Raw genomic sequence first — 27,360 nt, forward strand, 5'->3', positions numbered from 1 at the left:
ATTGTCAGAACAGTGACCTGGAAAAATTGATTCTATGAAATTAGGCTGACGTAGGTGTGCTTTGGGAGAATTGTCCCATATGTGTGGATAGTGGAGATTGAGAGCTCACCTGTACCATAAATAGGCAATGGTTCTTTTGAATGTTACATCAAAATTAAGTCCCACTTATGTTACTGTCAGGTAAGAATCATAAATCAGTGACAGAGATCATGCTTTGCATGTAGAAGAATTCTTCTGTTTTTGAGCTCTACTGGAATCTCCGGAAGTAAGAATGCTAAAACAGCTATGCTTTGCGAAGCAATCACTGATTTCAGCAAACCAGCCTTCTCCACTCTAATGCTCTCAACATGTGTCAGACTACAAATAACATTCATCTCAAGCCAAACTGGTAATTCATTGGCAAGGAATAGGTTGGAGAAGGCTGGAGTAGATATTACTATGCTACAGAAACCAGTGGTCTGATTTAGTCTAAGGCAGTTTGTTAGCATATTTAACAGAACTAATGCCTTAGGACTGACACCTTAGCACTAGAGCCATAACATATTTTTGTACAATATTAATAGTTGCAGCTGAAATGCAGAGGTACTAATATTTTTTAATCTCTTAGAATCTCATCAAACCAAAGAACACAGTTGAAATGCAAGCAGTTCAAACTGCCCTCCATATATAACACAAACAAAATTTTACCTTCAAGCATTTTTTGGAGGCTGCTCCTCATGACATGGATGTTCTCAATACCTATGAAGTGAAACTTGATGTTAGAGTAATTGTCCTCATTTTCGTATCCCTTCCCAGCTGCTCTGTTTGCCATTGCATTGAGCTGCAAGGACAGAAGAGGGGAGAGAGAAATGAAGGATTATTCTGTTAATGTATGATAAATGTTTATTCTGTTATCATAAAATAAATAAATTATGTGCAATATGTAGAAAAGAAAAACACAATCAGATCCTAATTTTGCTGCAAATCCAAACCACAAAGCAGGGATGGATATCTCTGTCTCTTATATCTCCAGCAGTTCCCATCTGTTCTAAGGCAGCACAGAGTAAGGACTATGAAAGTTGCAATGTGGCAACACATGTTGCCCATCCTTACTCTAAAGCCACCAGTTAAATGATTATGTACGGTAAGGGAATACTTCAGGCAAAACTGGAGCTCCAATTTTAAGGGCCTTTTTAATGTTATTCTACATGTTTACTGTTATCCCACTGTTATTTCAAACTCTCCAAACACCATACACAGTAATAGTACCCCCAAATTTTATTTTATGAGATAAGTCAGGCTGACTGACCTAATGTTTCCCTGTAAGCGTTGCTGAGCAGAGATGTGGTACCAGGTCTCCAAAGGACATAATATGCATTAAAGCCAGTCTAAACCTTCCATTACAGTCTTATCATGAAGGTGCCCAGAATGAGGCTAAGCAAAGACCACTAGGCAAAACTCTCAAAGTCTGGGATCAATGGGGCAGTAAACAGAATTATTCTTTATTTCACTGGGTCTCTAAGGCGGGATACAAACGGGCAGGGGAAGACGTCTTGGAGGTGTATTCTGCTGAATACGGAGCCTCCAGACCGCCCACCCCGGGGGCGTGGCTCAGGAGATGGGGCTTCCACATGGGGGGCAGTGAAGACGCCTCGCCTGGGGCCGTTTCTGACCCGCAGTTTCCAAACCGCCGCCTCGGAGGACGCTGCAAAGAGAGAGGCAGCTTCCTCACGGGCGGCCAAAAACGGGGCTTTTTTTTTCCTTTGCCGGCTGGCGGATGCGCAGCTGCAGCGCTAAGCAGCGGCGGCAGAAAGCCTATGGGCACATTTAAAGTGCCCAAGCCCCTTTAAAACTTTCCCCCCCGCTCTGCCCAAGAACAATGGTGGTCTCCTGCCAGCTGGTGATCAGCTGGTGTTGGCATCCTTGTCCGCTTGCACGTTGGTGGTGTCACCAGCATCATGGATGCCTCCTCTCCTTTGGTCCCCGCGCTCCTGCTGAATCTGCAATGCACAGCCACAGCTGTCGCCGCTGCCACCGCTGTCCCCCTGCCATCCCCCATCACCTCCCTTGTACATATGTAAATATTTACAGTTTTAGCGGTTTTTATTGTTAGGTGAAAATGGCACAGGAATGTGTGTAGGGGCTCACTTTAAAGTCCAAACTTTCCAAGCAGCGCATGCGTACATGTTGCTCTAGGGTTAGGGTTAGGGTTAGGGTTAGGGTTAGGGTTACGAGTCTTAAAATGCGCTGCAGCTGTGCTGCAGCTTCCACACCTGCATGGCCTCTGACGCTGCAATTAAAGCCTGACTGCAAACTGCACATGTTCCAGGACCCCGACTCATTATGTGACGCAGCAGACACGGAGCTTTTAAATGGGCAACTTAAATTAGCGGCGTAGCAATTCTGACGTACCGGTGCAGCAGCTTACAGACGGAGCTGCGCAGCTGCGCATCAAACGGAAAAGAAGCGGAGAAAAGCAGCACCTTTTTAATGCCGCCTCTTCCCGCTTGGGGCGTGCGGGGGGCGTGTTCATGGCGGCATTCAGGTAAGGCCCGTCTGAAGGCTCTACCTTCATGACGTCATGAATACACCCCTTTTTGCCCGTCTGTATCCCGCCTAAGGTTCCCTTTTTACTTTTTCATGGAAATGGTGAGTCCTTGGGGACAAGGTGGTGGGGGGAGAAGAAAGATTACTTTTTACTTCTAGCCTGTTAAAATTGTCTGTTAAAAGTGATTTATTTTTTCTTCTTCTCTTAATTGTTTAAAATCAGCACTGTGATTTTTTTCCAGCAACAATTAATGTTTCTTCTTATACTTAATTCTAGTAGTGCCCATGTTTTAATTGTTCATGTTTTAACTCAGCAATGTCCATTCATTTTAAATGGCAATTTTAAGTTTAACTATTTAAAGTATTGAGACCTAACCAATTAATTTTATCAAATTGTCTCAGTGATTTCACAGTAATGAATTATCTCTCCTATCTCTTATATCTACCTATATGGACCTTCTAGAGCCCTAAAATCTTCAGAAGAAGGCTTTCTCTCGGTCCCACCAAGACCACAGTCCCACTTGTGCAGACACAAGAGAGCCTTCTTGGTGGCTGCTCCCACCTTGTGCAATGCCCTTCCATGGGAGACAAGGCACAACAGATATCTCTGACAATATAGAGTCCATCGATTCAGAATCCCAGCTCTTCTCAGGTCCAAGAATGAATTGTTTAGTTTGGAGGGGCAGGGGAACACTAATGCATTGGTACTAACACTAATGTGTGAACATTACTCCTCCACATAGTAATACTAACACCAACGTTCCCAAGCTCTATGTGAGTGGCAGGAGGGGTTCAGTCCCAACATCAGATGAACTGGTCTTTCCTGGAAAAATATCCAGTAATATATGGAGGGAGCAGATATATTTTGGAAATATATAAGCATTTCTTCTAATCACATGCCATATGTTGTAATGACAACTGAGAGTCAGCATGCTAAACTAGTTTGTGTTGAATCATGCCTGTTGTTTACCTTTCTCCATAGGAGTCATGTCAGACTTTTATTTCTATGGGAAAAAGTAAAAGAATACAATTAGGGAGTCAAATGAATCTATTCACTACCCCTGTTGACCGCAGCCTTAGAGAACCATGCTGGTTTCTACCTAACCTAACTCTGGACCTATTCATGCTAGACTGTAATGGAATACTGTGATTGGTTTTAATACATATTACATCCTTTGGAAACTTGGATTCAAATCTCTGTTCAGTTACAAAGCTTACAGGACAATGTCAGGCCAGCCATCCTGCTCTATCTCAGAAAATAAAATATAGGGGTACCATCACTCTATGTGGCGCTCTGAGCTTCTTGGAATAGCAATGGATTAAAAATCTGGTGCTAGTGTAATCCTCAGTTTGATAAAACAATGCCATATATCCATTACATTCATGTCAGCCCATTATAATACTCCTGACACGGAAACACCTTAAGAAAATTAGCCCATGTGGGGACAGTTTCCAGCCAATAAGTCTTTGCACTTGTCTCTAAATGCTACACTCATACTGATTCCCTACTGAACACCTCCAATACAATCCCTATTTCCTTCATAACAGAACAGGGAAGGTAGCAACAGTCTTGTTTTTTGGCACAGCAGAAGCGGTGGGACGCACTCTAACATTGGCAGCACTAAAATAAAATGAAAATAAAAATAAAAACATTTAACTTGGCATCTTGCTGAGAGCTACTAAATAAACATTTTGAGCAACTGAAACATAGTACTGTATTACTTTCAACTGCTCAACTCATCCAGAAGAGGGCAATCTCTCTTCATTACTACAGTAGATAAAATATGCAAATATGTTCCTAGAAGTTTATTTTTTTGATGATCTGTGTTGATTTACCAGAGATATAAGTGAACCATCAAAAATGAACACTTTTTGAAAATGAATGACCTGAGAAAATTGCATTATATTCCAGGCGTAGAATATACAGCTCATGTGCTACCAAAATAATCAACTACGCTGCCTGTTGCAAAGAAACTCTTTCAAGCTGGATGCTCTGAGTACAATAATAAACTTGCCAAGTCAGTTGGAGGTAGTAACGTTGCAGAAGTCAATGATAAGGTTTGTAGTTCTGACTACAGTACACATGTTCTGGAAACTCACACTTAACAAATCCCTGCAGAATTCTACTTCAAGTCTTTGACAACTTCTCTGATAGTATGCAACATGTTGTTATATACATGGAAGTCTCCCACATCAATATGGAATATTGATCCCCTTGACACCACACACAGAAGGAAGCCATTGGGACATGTATGCTACAGTCTACAAAGTTGGAAGACTCTTTGGAGTTACCCTTTAAGTGCAATTCAAGAGCTCTTACTGCAATTATAGCATTTAGGTTACAGCAATTGTCCATATTCCCTAACTGATTTCAAATGTGAATTCAAGACCGACTATTTCATTTCAGTCCACTTTGACATACATACTTTTACAAGCACCCTATTCTAGCTCTTCAGGAACACAGCAGTCGATACTCAGAAATAATAATCACACAGCAGAGTGGGAATCCTCTTACTTTGGGCCGTGTATCAACAACGTAGATGAAATCACTTCCTGGATTTGCCTTTCTGATGGATTGTAGCATCTGTTCATCTTCAAGGCACCGAGCACTGAAGCCTGAGAGAGGCTGGCTGCTCCTGCATATAGAAGCCTGTGAGAAAGCAAAATAGGGACAGAAATATTTACATCAACAAACATAGTATGGCTAAATGGAACTGAACATTTGGAAAGAGGAAACACTTCCAGAGGTTTGCCACTTGAGAAATAAAAGCATGTCTTAGATTAGGGATAAGCAACTGGCATCCTGGTAACTCAATAAGGCTTTCAAAGGCTTCTTGTTTCATTCCGAACATAGGGCTTGGTTTCAAGGAAGTAGCCATTATACACCACACAGTGTTTTCAAGCCAAGACGCATGCTTGGTATGAATAGCAACTAAGGTCTCTCAGGATTCCTTCAGTGCATCAGCTGCAGACTCTTCCATTTTGTCCCTTAAACATATGGAAATGGTCATTTAGGCATGCAGAATGTGTGGGCTCTTGCAAAGAAAGCAAAGTGAATTAAATTATCTAAAATGTCAATCCACACTTACATTATTCTGCTTGTAGAAGTAGGAAAGTGCTGGGAAGCGCCTCCTACTGCGGAATTTAGAGCTTCCCACAATAATATGGGCAGTGGCTGATTTGGGCACATATACTTCAGTGGGATATGAGTCACACACCTGTTCAAAAATAAAGGAAATATAATTACATATTCTTGGTTGGTAAACTGAAGCAGAAATGTAGAACTACACTGTAGAACATTTAACCGATGAGACAAATACACAATTCAACAAACTATGGTTTTGGGGCTCAAGATCATTACAAACTGAGCTCTTTAGGTCCAGGATGATACAAGAAGGGAATGAGGAAGCCATCTTCCTTCATGTTCCTCACAAGCAGTTTACGCTACATATACCTTCAATAGCAGCAACTCACTCGATAATCTCTGTTGACATCACTGATCTGCCAGTAATTATTTGGAACCCCCATGCGATTATACTCTTCCTTCAAGTTGGTCAAATTCCAGCCTTGTTCTCGCTCTTCTTTGTTTAATTTGGGGTTGAAAGAAAAACAGTATAACTCTTCATATTTTACTGAATAAAAGAAAAAAAGACAGAGACAGACACTATTAATCCATTTGGATTATTATTATTGCACCACAACCATTGACATTTATTTGCTTAGTTGTTCCAACTGTCACACTGTTCAAAAATTATTTTCAAAAATGAAGATTGTAATTTGTAAGACGGTCTTCTCTTGTGTATATGAAGAATCTTGGGGAAATTTCAGGCAAGCTCTGTATTTTGTCTGTCTGGACATTCTAAATCTGAAATTTGAGGAAAGCTCATTTTCCCCCCAGTGAATTCATCTGCAAAATGTTCATCCTTTGCTAAGTGAAGAACTGCCCAACTTAAATTAGGAAAACAACCAAATTGGTATTCAAATGTAGATGTAATTTGACTTTGCTGCATTGCTTTTGATGGGCTGCACATTTGAATGTTCACCACTACTGAAATTTTATAACAATCCAACACTCATAGGCACAGTACAGATTGCTGAGAAATGGCACCCTGCTGGTGCCCATTTTTTCTCCGGAGGGATGGCACAGCCCCCAAACCACGTGCTGTCACTCCAGAGTAAAAAGAACCCAGTATTTCCAGGTTCTTTTTGTGGTGCCGGAGTGACATCTCAAGTCCGCCACTAGCACACTCGTGACGTAAGCAACATATGGCGACATGCAGATGCCACGCGTCACTTACATCAAAATGGTGGCACCTGTATGGACGGGACATTGCCATTATTGTGCCATCGTGCCATACTAGCGTTAGGGACCGTGTGTTTGGTGCACAGTCCCTAACCATAGAATCGGTGCCAGCACGGCGCTTCATGCCCATGTGTATCGGGCCATAAATACCTTTTTATGAGAGAGAAAAGAGCTGGACTGTGGTGTATGCTGATATCACTTATCAACATCAGAAATATAAATTGAGTAGTGTAATAAAAATAAAGAAGAAACAAGTACATTCAAAACATTAAATTGGAGTTTAAAAATAGAGGGTTCAAGCTTTTTCTAGAGCTCATACTTTTATCTCTCTCCTTCTCTCTCTGTCTATTGTCATGGCATGAGTATATGTCCACTGTCTCGTTTGCTTATATACACTTGTTATATATAGCTTACCAAAAAGATCTTTAAGAGAAAGAGCTGGGTGGAATTCGGACATGTATTTGCTCACCAGTGTCCAAAACATGCATTAAAGTCATCCATAACACCTGCTAACATCACTGGCTGGAAATTCTTACAGCTAAATTAAATTAGAACAACGGTGTCCTAGTTTCAGCTGAATGTTTTATCAACATTTCAGTTACAATGTGCAAAATGCAAAGCTGCTTCCTCTTCACAGGTTGTAAAATGTGTTTGACAAAGTTAGCCTGGATAAAGCAGAGCAGGGAGTTCATGGCCTTCTTTCACAACTTGCATAGAATCAAATTACCCCCATCCTGCTTTTCTAAAAGCTTACAGCCCCATCTAAAACTAGGTCCATTATGTGTTCCTATCCTCTTACATGTCCCTTCATATTTACATTTTATAGATCTTTCCTTGGAGATTGACTCTTCCTTGGTATGTTCAGCCATGACAATTGTCTTACTCCTGCAAGTAACATTTGAATGGGATTTTCCATTCAATTATAAGGGGAGAGGGCAGAACTGGCCCTACCATTAGGGGTAGTGTGACAATTGCCTCAGACAGCAGAATGTAGGTATCATGAAAGAAGAGCACACATTTTTACTGACAGGGAGAGGGAGAAGGGATTGGGAGAAATGCCTTCTGCATATATCAAAGTACCTGGGCCAGCAACTCTGAGTACCATGCACTTGTGTGAGTATGGAGAGGGGTGTGCCTTTTGTTACACTGGCCTAGGGGGAGTGCAAAAACATTTCAAATTACTTTCTCTTTTATATAATATTAGAACTTCATGCCATTGACTGAAGGTGGCTGAGAGAAGGTGCATGGCTGACTAAATGCAGTCTCTATTAACACTAAGTTAACACTGGTTTCAGCTTTTTAAAAAAGAGATAGTATGCAAATGCATGAAGGATAATCCAGAGCCTTTCAATCAAAGGCGCAATACAGACTGCCCCAAAGAGGCAGGTCTGTGGCGCCTCTTTTTGCTCCAGGTTGGGGGCAGGGCAGCCTCACCAGCAGCCCTGCAGCTCCAATCCAGAGTTTTTCCGGACCATGGAGAAGTGGCAAAATACCACTTTTCCGTGATGTGGAAAAGGGGTGTCCTTGGGGCTTCATGGCCCTGGACACCTATAAATTCCCTATATAGTCAGTATACTTCTAAGTACTAGACACTAGGAACAAATCACAGGGAAAAGAAGTAGCGAGTGAATCCCTTCTAGATTTTCCTGCCATCCCTCCCACAGCTCCCCACAGTGTAGTTTGTGGCAGTTCCATTCCTGTATTTGAGCCATGTTTATAAGAATATCCCGGGTCCTTTTATACTACCCCATTATAGAACTATGATTCCAGATTAATTGCCATGAGTCCATCCTATGGTACCCTGGTGTCTGCAATCTGGTGAGGCATTGGAGCTCTCTGGCTGAGAATTCTAACTATCTTTCTCTAAACTGCCAATCCCATGTTTCCATAGGACAGCTATGGCAGTTAAAGTGGAATCATACTGCAAAGTTTGTTTAGTATGAAAAGGTCCCAGGTCTATAACCGTAATCATCCACTCCAGGTACCGGTATATGTATGTGGGAAGGGCAGTTAGCCTGTGCGTTTAGACAGAGAAGGAACATCAAAGAAAGAAAGCATGAGGATCAGCAGTAAAAGCCAAGCTGTATTTGACAGCCCTGGTGCCATCTCCTTCATGTGCTGTTATGCCCAGAGCTATCTGCTGACCATTGCTGGAAGCAAAACATTGGATTTGATTGACTTTAGCTTACTAATGCAAGGCAATATGTCAACAACCATCACTCTAGAGCCCATGCCTCTGTGCTCTTCTATCTCTTTGCTACACACCTTGCAGTAGCTAAAGGCAACAGTGACTGAAAGAGTCAGACTCTGCCCATGGCTGATTAAAATGTGGAATCTACTCTGACAGCCCTAACTGTCCCATTATGATAAGCTACCATCATCTGAAACACAAAGGGGTTGTTAATAAAAATAGACCTTAAAATTAAATATGCTGCACTAAAAATACAAGCCCTGCTCATAGGATTTCAATCTGATAAGACATGAGTAGGGGGGAACAGAAGGAAAGGAAGCTTGAGTACATAAATAGATCTTCTCCGGGCATTCCTTCAAAATTCTGAGCAAAGGAACAGAGCATTGTGCCAGATATGGCCCTGCAAAAAGAAAAGGGGGAAAAAGCAAAAGTTCAAAATGAAACATTTGAGATAAAAGGACAAAATTATCAGCAGAACAAAAAAGCATAAAGGACGAAGAGAAAGGGAGGAGAATTAAGGTGGAACAAAAATGAAGCCGTGAAATGTTCTAAATAAATAGGAATTTAAAATGACTACGAGTGCATCTAGACCATAGAAATAATGCAGTTTGATACCACTTTAACTGCCATGGTGCTATCCTACAGAACCCTGGGATTTGTAGTTCTGTGAGGCACCAGCACTCTTTGTAAAACTACATGTCCCCAGACCTTGTAAAACTACATGTCCCAGGATTCCATAGGATGGAGCTACAACACTTAAAGTGGTGTCAAACTAAATTATTTCTGTAGCGTAGGTCAGGTTTCCTCTCTCCTTGTGTTTGTCCTCTGGTTGTCTATATTGTATATATAATATTTGTTTAGGAGATAGTGCAGGAAATCCACATCCTTCATACAAATACACATCCCACACGCATTCTTTTGCAATTGTTACACAAGAACCTGTCTCTGGTAACATCATAAGCACACACTCATCCACCTGTTTTAGATTTTGGCCCTAAAATTTCAAGGAATGGGAAATGGATAAAATGACAATGCTGCTTAAAACCAGTATATTTAACATTTTGCATTTCCATTCTATATTGAAATCATAACATTTTTAGAAGTCCTAAATTTAATGTTTAAACAAGAATCACATTACTTTTAAAAAATATTATTAACTTCATAGATTTATTCAGCACAAGGCATCATATAATCCTAACTCAAGATTGGACTGTGGTCCTGGTGTTTGATATACTGTTCAGTTGTACTCTGTTCTGTTTCACATTCCCCTTCCCCAGACCCAAGACCCCAGTTTTGGCTTTTGGCCCTGAAATCTCAGGGAATGGGAAATGGATGTCCAGGCAACCCTAAACACCTGAGATGGGCAATAGAGTCAACGCAAAAGAATGAGGTTGCAGATGTGAAAAAGGACAGAAAGAAAAACGTTACAGTAATCATCCACGAAAAGAAAATAATAAACTAATATACAGTATTAGTGCTACTCATGGATAGAAATGAACATGCTTCTGAGAATACTGAGAAGCTAAAACTGTAAAAACTAAGTAGTGTCCAGGATGAAAGGAAGATAAGTTAAACAAACTCACAAGTTTAGTCATTTGGGAAGGAAGGGGTAAACAATACTCTCCACAAATACTATTATGTTGTTGTTGTTGTTGTTGTTGTTGTTGTTGTTATATTTATTCCACCTTTTTCCTCCTACTGGAGCCAAGGTAGCTTACAAAGGTTACAAAGGGTAAAACAGAAAGAACTAAAAAAAAAAACCCACTCTATAGAAAAGTTAAAAATATCGTGGACCCACCACATTCACTGGTGTTAGGGACACAGGATCACAGTGAAAGTGGGAAAACTGCAAATAAAAAACCCACACTTTTTTTAACCTGAGGGAACACCTCTCTAAGAATCTCTAGGTCTTCCAGCACAACTGGCAAAAACTGGTCATAAAGTCATGCCAGAGGACCTAGAGATTCCTAGAGAGAAATATTATTCAAATCTGTGAATAATCAAATCTGCAATGGTCAAAGCTGCAAATGTGCAGGGACGACTGTATAGTTAAACTAATCATAAACTAGTTTATTAAACTAATCATATAATTAAAAACTGATAAAATCATGACCATTAGAAAGATGCATTCCAGATACATTGTTTTAAACCTCCTTTCCTCAGCCCAGACTCTGTTGCATGTTTTGAGTTACAACTTCTATGAGCCCCAGGAATCAAAGGCAATAGTCAGGGCTGATGTGAGTTCTGGTCAAAGTCCTCTGGACTTCAACAGATTGGGGAAGACTGGTTTTACATGAGAGGGCATTCAAGTTATAACAGTGGGAATAAAAGGAAAAATACTGATGAGTGGCAAATAGATATCGAGAAAAGTAATAGAAAACAGAGGTGGGAAGAAGAAAAACCAAAAGGAAATAAAGGAGAAAAGGAGACAGTTTTTGCATATGCAAAAACAGAAAAATGCATAAATAAATATATAAATAGTAAAAGAAAAGGTACAAGAACAGAGACTTATGCAGCCTCTATTGTGAACAAAAAGAGAAGAATTTTAAAAAGAAATGGCAGGATAATAATTCGCCAATTAGGAACAAAATTAAGAGATACTATGATCATGAATGGCTAAAGAGAAAAGAAATGATAACAGTACCAAATAGTGGGAAAGTATTAATCTGGATTTTATCTCCAAAAATGTATAATCAGATGGGAATGGACTCCTCTAAAAGAAAGTAAACAGAACCTGTGCGCTTCTGATATGTAGTGCAACAGTGTACTAACAGAATTCTCAATTGGCAGCATTCTATAAAAAGTACCTACAAGAAATTTCTCAGATTAATCATCTGTCTCTGTCTATGTACACTTTCTCGACTTCCATTCCATACCTGGACGTGCCAGACGTATTAAAGATATGTAAACATCATGGCAATCTCTTTCCTGGGGCATAATGAACTGAATATTTTGGAAATTCTTGCAACGAATCAGCAATGGGCAACCAGTAGCTGTTGTAGCCTGTTTCTCAATAGAGGAGATTTGACTGTGAAGAATCTGAAAAGGAGAAAAAGGAAAAACAACATGAAGAACAGCGACACAGATGTGCTGCCGTGGAAGAATCAATTTAATCCATTTATCCCATGTGCATTAATGAATACAATGAATATGAGACAGCAAAATGTCAGCCCTCCACACCAATATAAAGCATATGTTCCTGAACTGGCTACCTGAAAAGAAAAGAAAAAAAAAGATTTCTCAGCCACAGTGGTAAATGGCTCATGGAGAAAGTGTAATGGAGAGAGAATTGTAATTAATTAACTGAAATCTCCCTTAATGGCAATATTAAATTTTGGTTACATGTCTATTGTAAGTTTTAATCTTCTTTAGATTTAAATTTTCTTTTCATTTAGTTTTACTATATTGTTCCTTGGGGAAAGTACAATAAAATATTTCCTAAAAATGTTGCATATCATTTATGCCAAGCTAGGAAGTAGGGACGCCAGATCTCAGAGCACCTCTTTTAGTCCCCAGATTTCATGGGTCACCCCTGGCTGACAAGTAGTGGTTAAAATGCACCAGTTTTTGTAGAGTCAGCTCCAGGTGACTGACAAGATTGCATACAAACCTGCACTTAGGCAGGAAGACTTCTAGATCTAACTGCTATACAATCTGTAGCATTTTGCAAAATGTAATAGATATGAATCAAGTATTGCAGTATGTAAAGACACGTAATTTCCAACCAGGAACACTAAGTTCTGTCTATATGTGAATATCTGGATTACAAGCTATGAACAATTATATTTGCTGCTTAAGTCATAATGCTTAATGATATCATCAGGTCCACCCCATGATATCACTAGGGGCTATCCCTAGGCCATTGTTTTTGGCCCAATAATTTCAAGGCCCAGGAGTGTCACTAGTAGGGCACAGGGCACGCGGTCCGCACCTGATGGCGCCCTAAGGGGGATGACACCAGTGCTTTCCAAACATCTGCCTTTTGATAGAAACCGGCTGTGGTGTTCACCTGCATCTCTTTAAAACACTGAAGCTCAGTGGAAGAGACGGCATGAGTGGGACAAGGCTCTGGGAGAAGCAAAGGGAGGCCTCAGGTTTTGAATTTAAAATTAAAAAAATTACTTTAAGAACATCACAGTAAATTTTCACTTTAACCATATGAAACTATCTATACGTAAATACATTTAGGCTGTGCATATGATATTGTGATTCAAAAATATAATTTTAATTTTGCTAATTGTTTATGTCACAATAGAGCGATATATTGAAATTATGATTTATGAGTAACATTAGTACAAAAACATTACAGTTGGACCTTCATATCCATGGGGGATCCAGCCATTCCCCCTTGAAGCCATTTTAAGGCTTCCTAAGTGAAGAAGAAAAAGGAAATATATGCAGTATCTGAGCAGTATAGGGTGGGACCAAACATTGTTCCAGCAAACCTGTGCTTCCAAACTGATATTTGCAATGGAGCACAAATGTGGGAGGGTAACATGTATGAGAATATTCAGTGGAAAGGAAGAAAGGGTGCATCATGCCTTCTATGAGCACAAAGTCTCCTTTTAACTGTTCACCAAGACCACTGGGCCTGAACAGACAGGCCAAAATAAAGCTGCTTCGGGTCACTTTGGAGGTATGTTGTTTAAATGCTGCATGCGTCCTAAGAGATCAGAAGCCATGGCAAAGCCATGCTCCAGTCCTAAGGACTGGAGCACAGCTTTGGGGCAGCTTCTGGCCTCTTAAGATGTACATGTAATTTAAACAGCATTTCTCCAAAATGACCTGAAGCAGCTTTATTTTGGCCTGTCTGTTCAGGCCTATTATTATCCTCAGTTTAACTTCTTGTTATGGAATTTGGCTGGTTGGGAGCAGACGTTAATTAAAAATTGAGTATGTGATTGAAAGAATGAAGAAGGGGGAAAGTGTTCAGCTGGAAAAAAATGGGGATCAAGGTAACTTTTTAGACCGGTATAGATTCACCTTATAAAGTACCATACTGAAAATGGATTAGGTAGAAGTAGGCAATTTAATGCCTTCAGTTTCAGACTACCGATCATTAACCATTATCTAAATACCATTGTCTCAAACCATCGTAACCTTTACATGATTTCCCTTATGATAATATGCAAACTATCATACCCATGTCTCCTTACGAGTATCTGACTCATTTTCTACAAAGATGACATGTGTGGCTGTTAGGTACAAAGTTCCTGGTGCAGCTCTTTTGGAAGATATTCCATCAATTAAGCGGACATTTTCCACCTAAAAGGAAAGAAAGAGAGAATGAATCATAGAATAATAAACCATAGAGTTGGCAGGGACCCTATGGGCCATGGTCCAACACCCTGCTCAATACAGGATCTCCACCTAGAGCCATGATTCCCAAACTTGGGTCTTGTAGGGGGATTTGGAGTTCATCCCCCAGAATCCCTGGACATCAGCCAAACTGGCTTAAGGGAGCTGAAGTCCAAAATATCTGCAGTACAAGTGTTTGGGAACCACTGATTTAGAGTAGCTATCCAGCCTCTTTTTGAAGACATCCAGAGAAGACCCCGCCACCTCTATAGGCAATTAGTTTGACTGCCAACCCACTCCACTGAAGTTCTTTCTAATGTTCAATCAAAACCTACCCTCCTGTAATTTAAGACCATTAGACCTAGTTCTAACATCTGAGAATAAACTTGTATCCTCCTCTTTATGTCTGCTCTTGAGATATTTAAAGAGTGCAATAATTTCACCACTGAATCTATGTTTTGTTCCCCATACCTTTTATCATCCTTGTTGTTCTTTTCTGAACTTCCTCCAATTTGTCTACATTCTTCTTCAAATGAGGCACTCAAAACTAAACACACTGCTCCAGGTTAAACATGACCAGCGTAGAACATAAGAGAACTCCTACAGAAACCTGGAATTTGTGATTTGTTGTGGCACCAGAGCTCCCTGACAGAGAAGGCTAAAGACCTGATCCCCTTCCCCACCACCATTCCCTTCTCCTTTTGTGTCATGTCTTTTTAGATTGTAAGCCTGAGGGCAGGGAACCATATAAATAATAATAATAATAATAATAATAATAATTGTAAGCAGCTCTGAGTGCCTTTAGGGCTGAAGGGCAGGGTATAAATATCGTAAACAAATAAATAAATATCTCACAAAACTACAAATTCCAGAGTTTGAAGCAATAAGCCATGGCAGTTAAAGCCATGTCCAACTGTATTAATTCTTCAGTATAGATGCAGCCATAGCTACATGAAATATGTACATCTCCTAGTGCAAGGTCTCAACCACAGAAATATATTTCTCATATATATATATATATATATATATATATATAAAATTATTTTATTTATTATTATTTTATACATTTATACTCCGCCTCTTACAAATTATTAAAATCAGTATGAGTCAAAACATGCAACACCAGCAGTTTAAAAATATACATGTTATTTTAAGAACAAGTGAACAATCAATTGTGTTAAAACAATTTTAAATTAATTGAAAGATGGATTATTTCTAAAATCAAAGTTCCATCTTTGGGAGCAGCCACTATGAGGGTCTTCTCTCTTCTTTCTATCAAAAGAATCTGGGAAGATAGTGGGACAAAGAGGAGAGCCTTTCCATAGCTCTTACAACACAAATAATCTCATATAGGAACATAAAGTTCTTCAAACCTCCTGGACCTGAAGGGAGAACAGATATATTTTACATTACAAGAAATGAAAAAGAAAATACAGCTTGCTTCTGTCTTTCTACACTCAAAGGATTACCAAGTTTAAATACACTTTTTTAAAAAGCTTCCTCTTCTATAGGTATTTGAACAAATCAAAATTACATTTTGGGTTTAGCTAACCCAAAAGAGCTACAGAGTATTTCAGTGATGTTGAATCGAGTCAACTGACTCAGAATCAAGTTGCTTCAGTGACTCAACTCGGACTCAACTTGGCAATAAATGATACACTGATCAATTTAACTCATGACTTGTATATTTTTAGAAACTAAGATGCTGGTCTAACTTCATCTAAAAACATTACAGAACAGAAAACGGTTTTCCTCCTTTGAATAACGCTTCCATCTAATTGCTCTTTGCCTATCAGTCATGCAGTACTTTGCGTCTGCTGTACAGGAAGTTTCCGCTTCCTGTAGATTTCCACCTCGAGCCCATTGCCTAATGTTTTCTCTTTCTTGCAGAGAAACATGCCTTGTGCTAAGGGGGCGAGTCATGTCTGCTCCTCCTAGGAATAGCTTTAGAAGGCTCCTTGGATGTGCAGAGAAGACAAGCTGTTGAGTAAATCTTGTTTTTCTAAAATGCAACCTTGATAAATTGTCTATAATAATTTATAATAATAATATAATAATAATAAAGATTTATTTATAGCCCGCCCAATCATGAAGAATCCGGGCGGGTTACAACAATAAAATACATCAATTACAATAGAGTTAAAAATCAAACCCTAGACCTACCGCCCCCCATACCCAGTACTAAAACAGAATTAAACAATAATAGTATAAAAAACATTAAAAACATTAAAAGCATTTTTTAAAAAGGCAAAAACATAGGCGGGGAAAATAGACAGATGAAGGGACAATATCTCTATATCTGGGGAGGGTAACTAAGTTGGAAAGGCCTGCCAGAAGAGATCTGTCTTGAGTGCTTTCTTAAAAGCTGTCAGAGTGGAGATGTGACGGATCTCCTCCAGCAGGTCGTTCCATAGTTTTGGAGCAGCAGTAGAGAAGGCCCTCTGGGAAACTGATGTTAATCTAGATTTTTTTGGCTGTAGTAGATTTCTTCCAGAGGACCTTAGTGTGCGGGACGGACAATAGGGAAGAAGGTGTTCCCTCAAGTACTCTGGGCCCAAGCCATTTAGGGCTTTAAAGGTGATCACCAACACCTTGTACTTTGCCCGGAAACTAATAGGCAGCCAGTGCAGGGACTTCAAGACTGGTGTTATATGGTCATTCCTAGAAGTTCCCGTGATCAATTTATATTTTTGTGCCTGTTTTCCAGGTTTTCTAGTTATAGAAATTCCATCTCCCCATACACCGTACCACCACCAATATTTGTTAAAGTTGGATCCCAGATTTGAGCTTCAACTTGAGACTTGACTTGAAAGTATGTTGCAAGAAGTTGAGACTCGATTTGAGACTTGGAGTAAACGATTTGAATACCATACTGAAGTATTTCTCTGAGATCTTTGGATTTACCTAGGCTAGTCCGTTTTGTCCTTTTCGCCACAAAGATTTTATTTTGGGAGACGATGAGTTAAGACTGGAACTCTAGGACTGGACCCAATTGCTAAAAAAAAAGTCATGATTCACTGATTTCTTGGCTAGATATTCCCTGACCTATGTCAAGAGCTGGCCAAATAAGCAAAAAGCTACACTGCTTTCATGGCACAGATTTTGTAGCAAGCTTGGCCTCTGGGAACTATTTTTGAGCATCTCACATCATTCCCACTGGAGAAATGAGTGGGCTATGTAAGCTCTGAACTCACCCTTAAGGCGGCTTATTGCCAGGTCAAAGTACTTAAATCAGCTGGAGTTACACTGAAAAGAACAGAAGTCTGTACTTGAGAACACATTTAAAAATGGCCTAGCTGAAGACAAAAACTGGAAAACCCAGCCTGGAAATGAACTAACCAGCCCATAGAACATGGTAACTGCCAATGTCGGTGGACAACTTTTGGGAGTTGTAATTTTAAAAATGAACTTTTCCAAGCTTTGCTGAATATGAGACTACTAAATTAAAGAATGTAATTTAAAGAATTCTCAGTTCATTAAATTTGAATATATTTGTGTATTAACACACATGAACTAAAGCCATCTTTGTAAAGACAACTTGCAGATGTGGTCCACCAGGTGGGCGCAAGAGAAAAACAGCCCCCACCACCTATGCAGTGGCCCACCTCTGCAGTACACCTACTAAACTTTCTTCAGCCATAACCAGTTAAAAACCTGAAAGCCTGTTTCAAAAAAAAGGACCTAGCCTGCCAGCAAAAGGAGAGCAGGAATGGGGCAAGAGGGAGTTCCATAGCCTAAGAGCAACCACCAAGAAAGCCCTCTCCGTGTCCTTTGCAAACAACCCTATCAGAGTGGTGAGACTGAAAGAAAGTCCTTCTCCGAAATGGAGAGCTATGGGCATTCAAACAGCCTGGATATAAATTACACTGACTTTATAAAATCACAACCACCATTTTGAATTGTTCCCAGAAACAGACTGTTTTATCATGAAAACTATACGCTCCCTGACTAACAAGAACTAATTTTATACCATTCTTTCCTTTCACTTTTCTTTGTTGCAATATTAATTGCTGAGAAAGAGAGTAGAATAACAAAGAAAGGGGTTATTATTTTTATTTGATTTTTTAAAAAATAAAGTAATAAAGTTAAAACTAATAATTGAAAAGTGTGAATAAATTTGATGACTTAGAGGCATACCATTCATTAACAGTTCACACACATTCTCTATAATAGTTACATAAACCCAAAAAAGATTTATGAGAAGAGCAAGGTATCATGACAAAAGATTTACAAGGAGGACAGAATAGTATCATTTCATCTGAAAACCATCAGGCTTGGCTAAACCTCTAGATAAGATTATCTAGTGTATTAATTTTTGCGAACAGCATTTCCTCAAGTGTGCTGGTACTGGGAATCTAGAGTAAATTAATCAGCAGCTTTCTAATGCCAAGCTAATTCCATTTGGACACTGCTAATGACAAATATTATCAGCTCTTTAGGCAGCTGTTTGTTCAGTTCTTCAGTTTATACACTCTAACATCAACATTAATGTTTGTCTTGGTACTTTTCCTACTGAATTCCCCACGTCCAACATGCCAAGGACTGGCGCTATATTTGTGTTCACTGGGTGCAAAATAACTTCCAGCCTTTCACAGATTTAAACCAGGACACATGGGGCCAAGTAACATCAGAGTATGGCCAAAACTTATTGATGAGAAAAAACACATAAACTAGGAGAAGCTCAGCAGTTTGCTTTGGCCTTTGCCTACTGGGAAGGGCAAAATTCTCTCCCCTTCTCTCCTTTCCCTCCTGCCAAGTTAATTGACCCCAAACTACTTTTGCATTTTGAACTCAAATTACAGCAACTGAAGTAAGTTGAATTCAAAGGAGGAAAGTGGGAGGAGTAGAGAGAAACTGGGGCATTTTAAAAGCAGCTGTAAAAGTGGAACAGCAGAGGATTAATGAGGACAGATAAGAGGTATGGTACTGTTGCTTCTTCCTTCTGCAAACCTGCCAGGGACCGGGACCAGTCCAGGGACCACCATTCTGAGTAGCACTGTTTTACATTACAGACTTCTTATGATGATCAGTTGGTATGGGAACTACTGGAGAAACAGCCAAGGAAGAACCAAAAGAATTTGGTCTCTAAGAGAAGCCAACAAAATGGCTCTTAATCTCTCATTTTACTAGAAATTGTTTTAAAGAATAGTCTTCATACTACATCCAATGCAATGTTGTGGGGTATTTTGACAATTATTAAGATGTGGGATCCTTTATTCTGGATACACTGATAACTGTTTGGGTGGTTTTTAATTAAACAACACACCTGGAACAAAGACACATAGAGAAAGAGAGAGATCTAGACAAAGAAAAATAATATGATGTGTTTTTACTCATAGCTGCCTGGAGAGCAAATCCAAAGCCAACTAATTTTTAGCCATCATAAATATTGGCCAAGAGCACCTTAGACTGATTTGGAGAGACATGAAAATACTTTGGAGAATTCTATGACCTAGTTCTAATATACAAAAACTGGACTACAGGGCCTTCTCAAATACAGGGTGTGCAAAGCTATTAAAGATTATGAGATATACAAGATCAGAGTGTGGCTGTGCCAAGAGCCAAGGTCATCTGCCCCCATAAATTGTAAGTGACTGAAGTATTTATTTAAAACCATGTCTGACCACTATGATATATATTTTTTTTCTTCCCATGACCTGGAGAAAAAAAGGAGAAGGTGGATATTCAGCAGACTGTTTTTGGCTGTCAGGAGACCTATTCCAACCCCTTGCATCAGCATTCCCAACCTGGTACCCTCCAAGTGCATTGTACAGTGGAGCCTTATTATATGCTGGGGTTTGGTTCCAAGATCCCCCATGTATAACAAAATCCGTGGATGCTCAAGTCCCATTAAATATGACATAGCAAAATGTTGTCCCTTATAAAAAATGGAAAATCAAGGTTTGTTATTTGAAATGTATACTATTTTTGAACATTTTCAAACTGTGGATGCTTGAATTCGTGTATAAAAAATCTGTGTATAAGAAGGGCCGAATGTACTACAAAACCAAAGTCCAGGTCATCTAAAAATCTCCACGTTGGGGAAGGCTGCCTTACATGACATATACAAAGTCAACCAAAATTGCTATTTTCAGAACAGAGCTTTTTACAAAGGGGGGGGGGGGGGTAGGGGAGGCAAAAAATAGAAGTGGAAGGGAATGCAAATTGCAAACAGCTGTTCAGTGCATCCACAGAATAAACTTGAAGACTGACCTTTCAACAAGGTTATTGGGAGGCCATTCAAGAAAAAAAAGATTTCATATTTGGGAAAGGGATGGGCAAAATTCTTATTCAGTCGAGCTTTGCAGCAGAGAAACTCTTATATAGATACATGCTGGGTAGGTATACAAACACACCTATATAATGATTGGTGTTCCAAGACTCAATTTGTTTTTAAATATATTTCTTGCCTGTGAATGTGAATGCAGATACAAGTTTTTTTGCAGGCTGAATAACGTGATTTGTAACTATGGCAAATGACTCTCAGGACCATGAACCTGTAGTTTAATCCCACCCTACATTTTGTTTATACAGCTAGAAGGAAGGATTTTAATTAAAATGTGGAGGTTATTGCCCTCCACCACCTCTGCCACTGTGGTGCAGTGCTGTCCCTGCCCACGAATGGTACCATTCCAGCTTCACCCAAGAGTCACTCTGGGTTCCTGCCTTGAGAGAGGAAGCCAAGGCTTGGTAATGTTGACTTATCAGATCCTAATACTCTACTGTATAAACAATAGCGTATAGACACATGCATCTATACAAAAATGTAACTTTTACCAATCTGGACATTTTCCTATTCTATAAAGAACACAGCCTAACTCAGTGCTATCTATTCTGAAGTAAACCTCAGTACAACAGTTTTTAGACCTTCAAAGCACAGCTCAGTTCGAAATATGTTCACTTTGAAGTAGGCCCTGTTAGGGACATGCAAAACACAACTCAAGGTAAGGGTAGGGTGTTTCACCTTCAGAATGTGATGTTTATATTTTTAAATTTTACATGTCTTTAATTGGCCCTTATATCTGAACACGTATAGCATTTTTCTGTTTAGTTGAACAACGCTGCCTCTCTGACCTCAGTTTAAGTTTCAGAGCTGATAATAACATCAAACATTTCCATGATCAGCTTGGCAAAGCAGGGCAAACACACAGTTGCTGCCAAGGACCATGAGTTGTGCACTCTTGCCCTAGAGGTAAACTGTCTATACTTATCATTTTAAATGGGATAATATCAGGATTTTTTCATATTTCCAGACCATCCTGTCATTTTAATATATATGTCAATTTTGTTCCATTTTAAAGAAAAACGCCGTTAGATTGCGAAAATGATTTGAAAACCCCTCTTTGAAATTGTGGTTATAAAAAAAAATGTGTCATGGAATGTGAGAAATTTTATTGTAGTCCAAAAAAGTACCACTTACACACTTGTTGTACTTCAAACATATAGGCTGGATATGAACATAAAACAAGTTGATAAAGTGAAAATTAGAAATGTAATTCTAGACAATGTGTCAGTAGCTGGACTTCTTAGTAAAAATATATCACACAACCAATGAGTAGTTAAGAGACTTCTAAAAACCCACACAACTGCATGAGCATTTCATTTGCTGTCTAACATAGTCATTGTTTTTCCAAATCAAGGGTCTGTCTCAAGAAAAGGAATGCTACCCCTGCCTTTAATTTATTCTATTTTTAAAGCAGAGATCTTGGGGCAGTATTATGGATGTTAGGTGATGAACATCAGTTACAGCCAACCATCCTTGTTGGAAATTAAGATTATACAACTGATAAGGAGGATTTATATATCTGAGTGGAAATAATACACCAAACTGACTGCTTGGATGTGTGTCTTCTCCAAGTGAAACTGGTGAAAATTCCTCACTGGATTATATTCTGGCAGGGAATTAAACAGAAAGCACTTGTCCTGAGCCAATGCAATGAAACAGCAATAAAACCAATCACAATCAAGACACAAAATCCAAGAGGAAGATTCATAGTGTCATTTTCCTTAAATGATCCCAAGCCTCCTGACAACAAAAAGTTGAGTGAGAAATAGACGGATGATGAGATTTTTCTAACCCAAAGTGCTAATAGTAGGACAAAGAGCACTCTGTAAAGCAATACCAGTCAGAATGCCACACATGTGATCCCACTGTAGACATCTGGAGCAGAAATACAGGCCCATGGAAGGTAGGTTTAACAGGGTTTTATAAAAAAAAGAGACACACTACTCTGAACTACTGTTGGCCCTCCTTATCCACGGATTTTTTATACATGGATTCAAGCATCCACGGCTTGAGAATATTAAAAAAAAGTATAAATTCCAAGTATCAAACCTTGATTCTCCCATTTTATATAAGGGATACCATTTTGCTATGCCATTGTATTTAATGGGACTTGAGCATCCACAGATTTTGTTATTCACAGGGGTTCCTGGAACCAAACCCCTGCAGATAACAAGGGCCCACAGTAGAGATGAATCCCAGCTTAGTTTAGCACTTTCCAGTATCAGCCTAACACAGAAAGCTTTTTGTAAGTAACCTATGTGTTCATCACATATGGCAAGCAATGCCAAAGAAAAGACAGGATTGAAACAACATGCTCTCCAATATTTCATAGATGAAAACCATCTGCCTGTGGTCAAGATAGCAAAAGTTGTTTATGAGGAAGCTAGGAGAGGCTGCCACAGTTTACTTTTGCCTGCTTATACAGGGAAGGGTGAAATCCCACCCCTCCTTTCCTCTCACCTCTGCTGAATTAACTGCATTCAAACTACTTTTGCACTCTGAACTCATTTGGCAGCAATTGTAAGGATGCCAGGGAGGACAAAGAGAGAAAGTGGGAGAAGCGAGAAACTTGGAAATTTGAAAAGCAGCTGAAAAAGTGGGTTGACAGAGGATTAATTGGGACTGTCCATGCCACATCTGAACAGTTGAATGGTATGAAACAAAAGCTGGAAACCTCTGGGCTTCTTAACATGGGAAAGACAAGGACTAAGAACTGAAATTGGTAAAGCTATCAGGGGATGACTGCCAAATGAGCAGATTACTATCTATCAGGATGTGAAGCAGTTTCACTCCACCCACACAGCAACCTGTCTTCACGACAAAGGGCCAGATCCCTGATTCAAGTGTGGACTGGCTTCATAATGTAATGCCAATTCTGCACCAAATCCACCCTATCCCTGCCTTAAACTGGTTTTGAAAAACTTACCTTTTGCTCTGAATTTTGCAGGAAACTCAGAGCATTCTGTAATGATGCTGGGCAGTTGTCTACATATGTGTCCTTACTGTGTTACCCACTGTCACTGCTGCTGGCCCAGGTCCTCCCTTTCAGGCCACAACAAAGCGCCCAGCCAAGTGATCAATGTTGGGCTCCTCATTTCTATAGTGTAATGAGACTACACTATAGTAGTAGCGTAGTTCTGGCTGAGAACTCTAAATGCCCCTCCCTAACTGCAAATCCCAGGATTCCACAAGAGGCAGCCATGGCAGTTAAAGTGGAATAATAGTGCTATAACAGTGTAATATGATATTGTCCTAAGACTTGGAAGGGCAGCTATGAAGGAAATAGACACAATCCTCAAGTGTAAGGATGTATCATTGAATACTAAACTCAGGATTGTCCATGCCATTGTATTTCCAATTTCTATGTATTATTGTGAAAGCTGGACAGTGAACAAAGCTGATGCATTTGAAATGTGGTGCTGAATTCTATGGATATTATCGATTGCTAAAAAGACAGCTAAATGGGTCCTATAGCAAATCAAGCCTGAACTCACCCCAGAAGCAAAAATGACTAAACTAAGACTGTCATATTCTGTTCATATCTTGAGGAGACATGACTCACTATAGAAATGACAATAATTCTTGGGAAGGTAGAAAGCAGTAGGAAATGAGGAAAACCAACTACTTTACAAATGAATAAACTCAATCAAGTAAGCTCCTGTGCCTGGAGGATTTGAGCAGGGCAGCTGATGATAAGGTGAACTGGAGGTCTCTTATGCATAGGGTTGCTCTAAGTCAGCGGTTCTCAACCTGTGGGTTATGACCCCTTTGGGGGTCAAATGACCCTTTCACAGGGATTGCCTAACACCTATTTCCAATGGTCTTAGACACTGCAATTTTATGGTTGGGGGTCACCACAACATGAGGAACTGTATTAAAGAGTTGTGGCATTAGGAAGGTTGAGAACCACTGCTCTAAGTCAAAGTCAACTTGATGGCAGTTAACACCAACAACAAATTTTATACTTATCAAATGAAGTATTTAAAAATCTCCTATCAAAACTCAGTGCACTGTTACATTCCACTGAAATACATAAGGCTGAAATTAGGTCCTTAACTTAGTACTGGACCAGGGCCTCACACTTTGTCCAACATTTGCGGGATATAAAAATTTGTACAGTAAAATAGCATGAGATACAATTATACTATTTTGTTATCATTTTAAGAGTTATAGAGTTATAGCTGGCATTCCATATACACTCAGAGTGAATCCCTTAGACTTCAGATAGTTTTAATGGTCATATACTAACAGACACAGGGAGAGATTATTATTTCATACTCAGACAAAAGCTCACAAAATCTCTTCACAAAGAAACGGTCTTTCAACTTGTGTCCATGGTGAGAAGACACTCATGTAGATGCTAAAGATATTAGACTATACAGATTATGGGAGTGCAGATTGTGTGTAATCATACTGCAGAACAAGCCACACAGCATCTGTTTACCTTCAATTGTGCAGTATGGGAGGAGTAGGGAGGAGGCTAGACTTTCTCTTTTGGTCCCAAGAGGGTGATAAAGAGCTCAGTCTTGCCCTAGCTGCTGGATAAACAATGCACAGACACATGGCTGCAGTTTCAACACACACAATAGATGCATGAGACATCATGCCAAGAAGTAGCTGCCATATCCATTTTAATGTCTTACTATCCCTTAGGACAATGGGCATAGATAATCAGTTACTAGTTATATACTTTCCAATTGTCCCAATTTGGTGGAGACAATCCTGATTAATCCTCTGATGTCTCTTTTTCAATTCTTCTTAAAATGTCTTAGTTTCTTTCTCCTTCTTCCACTTTCTCCCTTTGTCCTCCGCTTACCTACTACAAACTGAGTCCAAAGTGCAAAAGTACTTTACATTCAGCTAAATCATCATGGGATGAGATAGGATGGAATCTTGCCTTTCCCAGTAGGCCCAGGCAAAAGCTAACTGCTGCAGCCTTTCCTAGCTTGTGTGTTCTTTCTCATTAATAACTTTTTGCCATCTTGATCACAATCTGATGTTGCTTGGCCACACATGTCCTAGTTATCAACTGTAACACACTGGAGGGCCTGTACCTAGGTCCTGGTTAGAATCTGATGCCTTGTGAGCAAAATTAATGCAGTATGTCATGGTAATTTTGCCTGGTAATACTACAACTAGTGATGATGATTCTCTATGATTCTATGAATCTTTCAGTGTCATCACTTACTGCATCACACTGTTGTCTCACGTTCAGTTTGTGGTCTACTAGGACTCCTAGATCCCTTTCACATTGTCAAGCCAGGTGTCCCCCATCCTATATCTATGCATTTCATTTTTTTCTGCCTAAGTACCTTACATTTCTCCCTGTTGAAATTCATTTTGTTAGTTTTGGCCCAGCTTTCCAATCTACTGTGGTCATTTTGAATTTTGATCCTGTCTTCTGAGGTATTAGCTATTGGTGTCATCTGCAATTTCACAAGCATGCCCTCTATTCATCTGTTTTTAAAAAAATAATCCCGAATCATACCGTCCTATTACTCTGTGTAATCAAGATTATAAAATTTTTACAAAAATTTTGGCTAATAGACTAAAAACTCTTCTACCAAAGTTAATTGGAGAAGATCTATATGGATTTATTAAAGGGAGAGTTATTGAGGATCCAATTAGAAATGTTTTCAATGTTATATATCATGCAAAACAACATAAGAACAAAGTGGCATTAATTAAATTGGATGTATATAAAGCTTTTGATTCAGTGAATCACAACTATTTGTACAGAATTTGGGCTAAGGAGTCAATTCAGTGAGGTAATAAAAGAAATAGATAGAGACAATGAGGTCCAAGTTATAGTTAATGGGAATAATTCTAGGAATATTAAAATTAAGAGTGGGATGAAACAAGGATGCCCTCTCTCCCCTTTATTACTTCTATTAGCAATAGAACCTTTGGCAAATGAGATCAGGGATGAAAAAGAAATTAAAGGATACTGTGTTGGTAAAGAGGAATTGAAATTAAATTTGTTCGCAGATGACGCATTGATAACTACTCAAGGTCCATTCAGAAGTGTTAGCAAATTAGTAGAATTGAGAAATTTAAGAAGATATCTGGTCTTACAATAAATATGCCCTCTATTCATCTATTCATCTTCATTTTGCTGATTTTTGCAGCAAATCTGTTTATTTGTTATATTTTATCATTTCTCCAAAGAACTCAAGGTGGTATATATGGTTCTCTTTCCCATTTTATCCTCACCACAGTGCTATGAGATAGGTTAGGTTGAATAGTGAATGGATAAGGTTACCCAGTGAGGGATTTAAATCTCATGAACATCATTTAAACCATGACATCAGGCTACTGTAGGATCTCAAGAGAAGGCAGACTGGTAAGAAATTTAATTCAGTTAGTAAGAAAGAAAATATGCGGTGTTTATGGCTCGGTCTTTGCTGAACCGTTTTGTGCCAAACTCTAGACTATGATTCAAATAGCTCTCTCAATTTTCCGTTCTGTTCAAACATAATTTTCTTTTGTCAAACAGAAATGAAGTTTCATTCATTCCCAAGGCCTTAAAAGGAGAACAGCCAGTGTGGATTGCTTTTTTTTAAAGGGTGAGAAAGTGGTACAGATTAACATATGCCAAGATATTGCAATAGAAAATACCTTAAAATAAAACAACATGGAGAACCACATATTTGTTTCATGTTTAATTTTATTTGTATCATAAGATATTTTGGGATTATTTTTTTATGTTACATCACAAAATTGGCCGAAAAAAGGAATATACGCATCTAGTATGTG

At 39.2% G+C, this 27,360-nt stretch overlaps 1 protein-coding gene across 1 annotated transcript in view; it reads right to left on the minus strand.

Moving 5' to 3' along the window:
• Nucleotides 1-27,360, minus strand: part of LOC149312760 (phosphatidylinositol-3-phosphate phosphatase MTMR7) — a 46,671-nt gene that overhangs the window by 13,874 nt on the left and 5,437 nt on the right. Inside the window, exons 2-7 of the mRNA XM_089525303.1 lie at nucleotides 14,163-14,285; nucleotides 11,897-12,059; nucleotides 6,001-6,158; nucleotides 5,616-5,744; nucleotides 5,042-5,176; nucleotides 688-820 (exon numbers count right to left, since the gene is read on the minus strand). Of these exons, the coding sequence (XP_089381429.1) occupies nucleotides 688-820; nucleotides 5,042-5,176; nucleotides 5,616-5,744; nucleotides 6,001-6,158; nucleotides 11,897-12,059; nucleotides 14,163-14,285 (841 nt within the window). The remainder of the gene's footprint in view (nucleotides 1-687; nucleotides 821-5,041; nucleotides 5,177-5,615; nucleotides 5,745-6,000; nucleotides 6,159-11,896; nucleotides 12,060-14,162; nucleotides 14,286-27,360) is intronic.

The sequence above is a fragment of the Sceloporus occidentalis genome, unplaced genomic scaffold, assembly GCF_023333645.1.
Source record: "Sceloporus occidentalis isolate IW3139 unplaced genomic scaffold, rSceOcc1.0.p SCAF_5, whole genome shotgun sequence".
Classification (NCBI taxonomy): domain Eukaryota; kingdom Metazoa; phylum Chordata; class Lepidosauria; order Squamata; family Phrynosomatidae; genus Sceloporus; species Sceloporus occidentalis.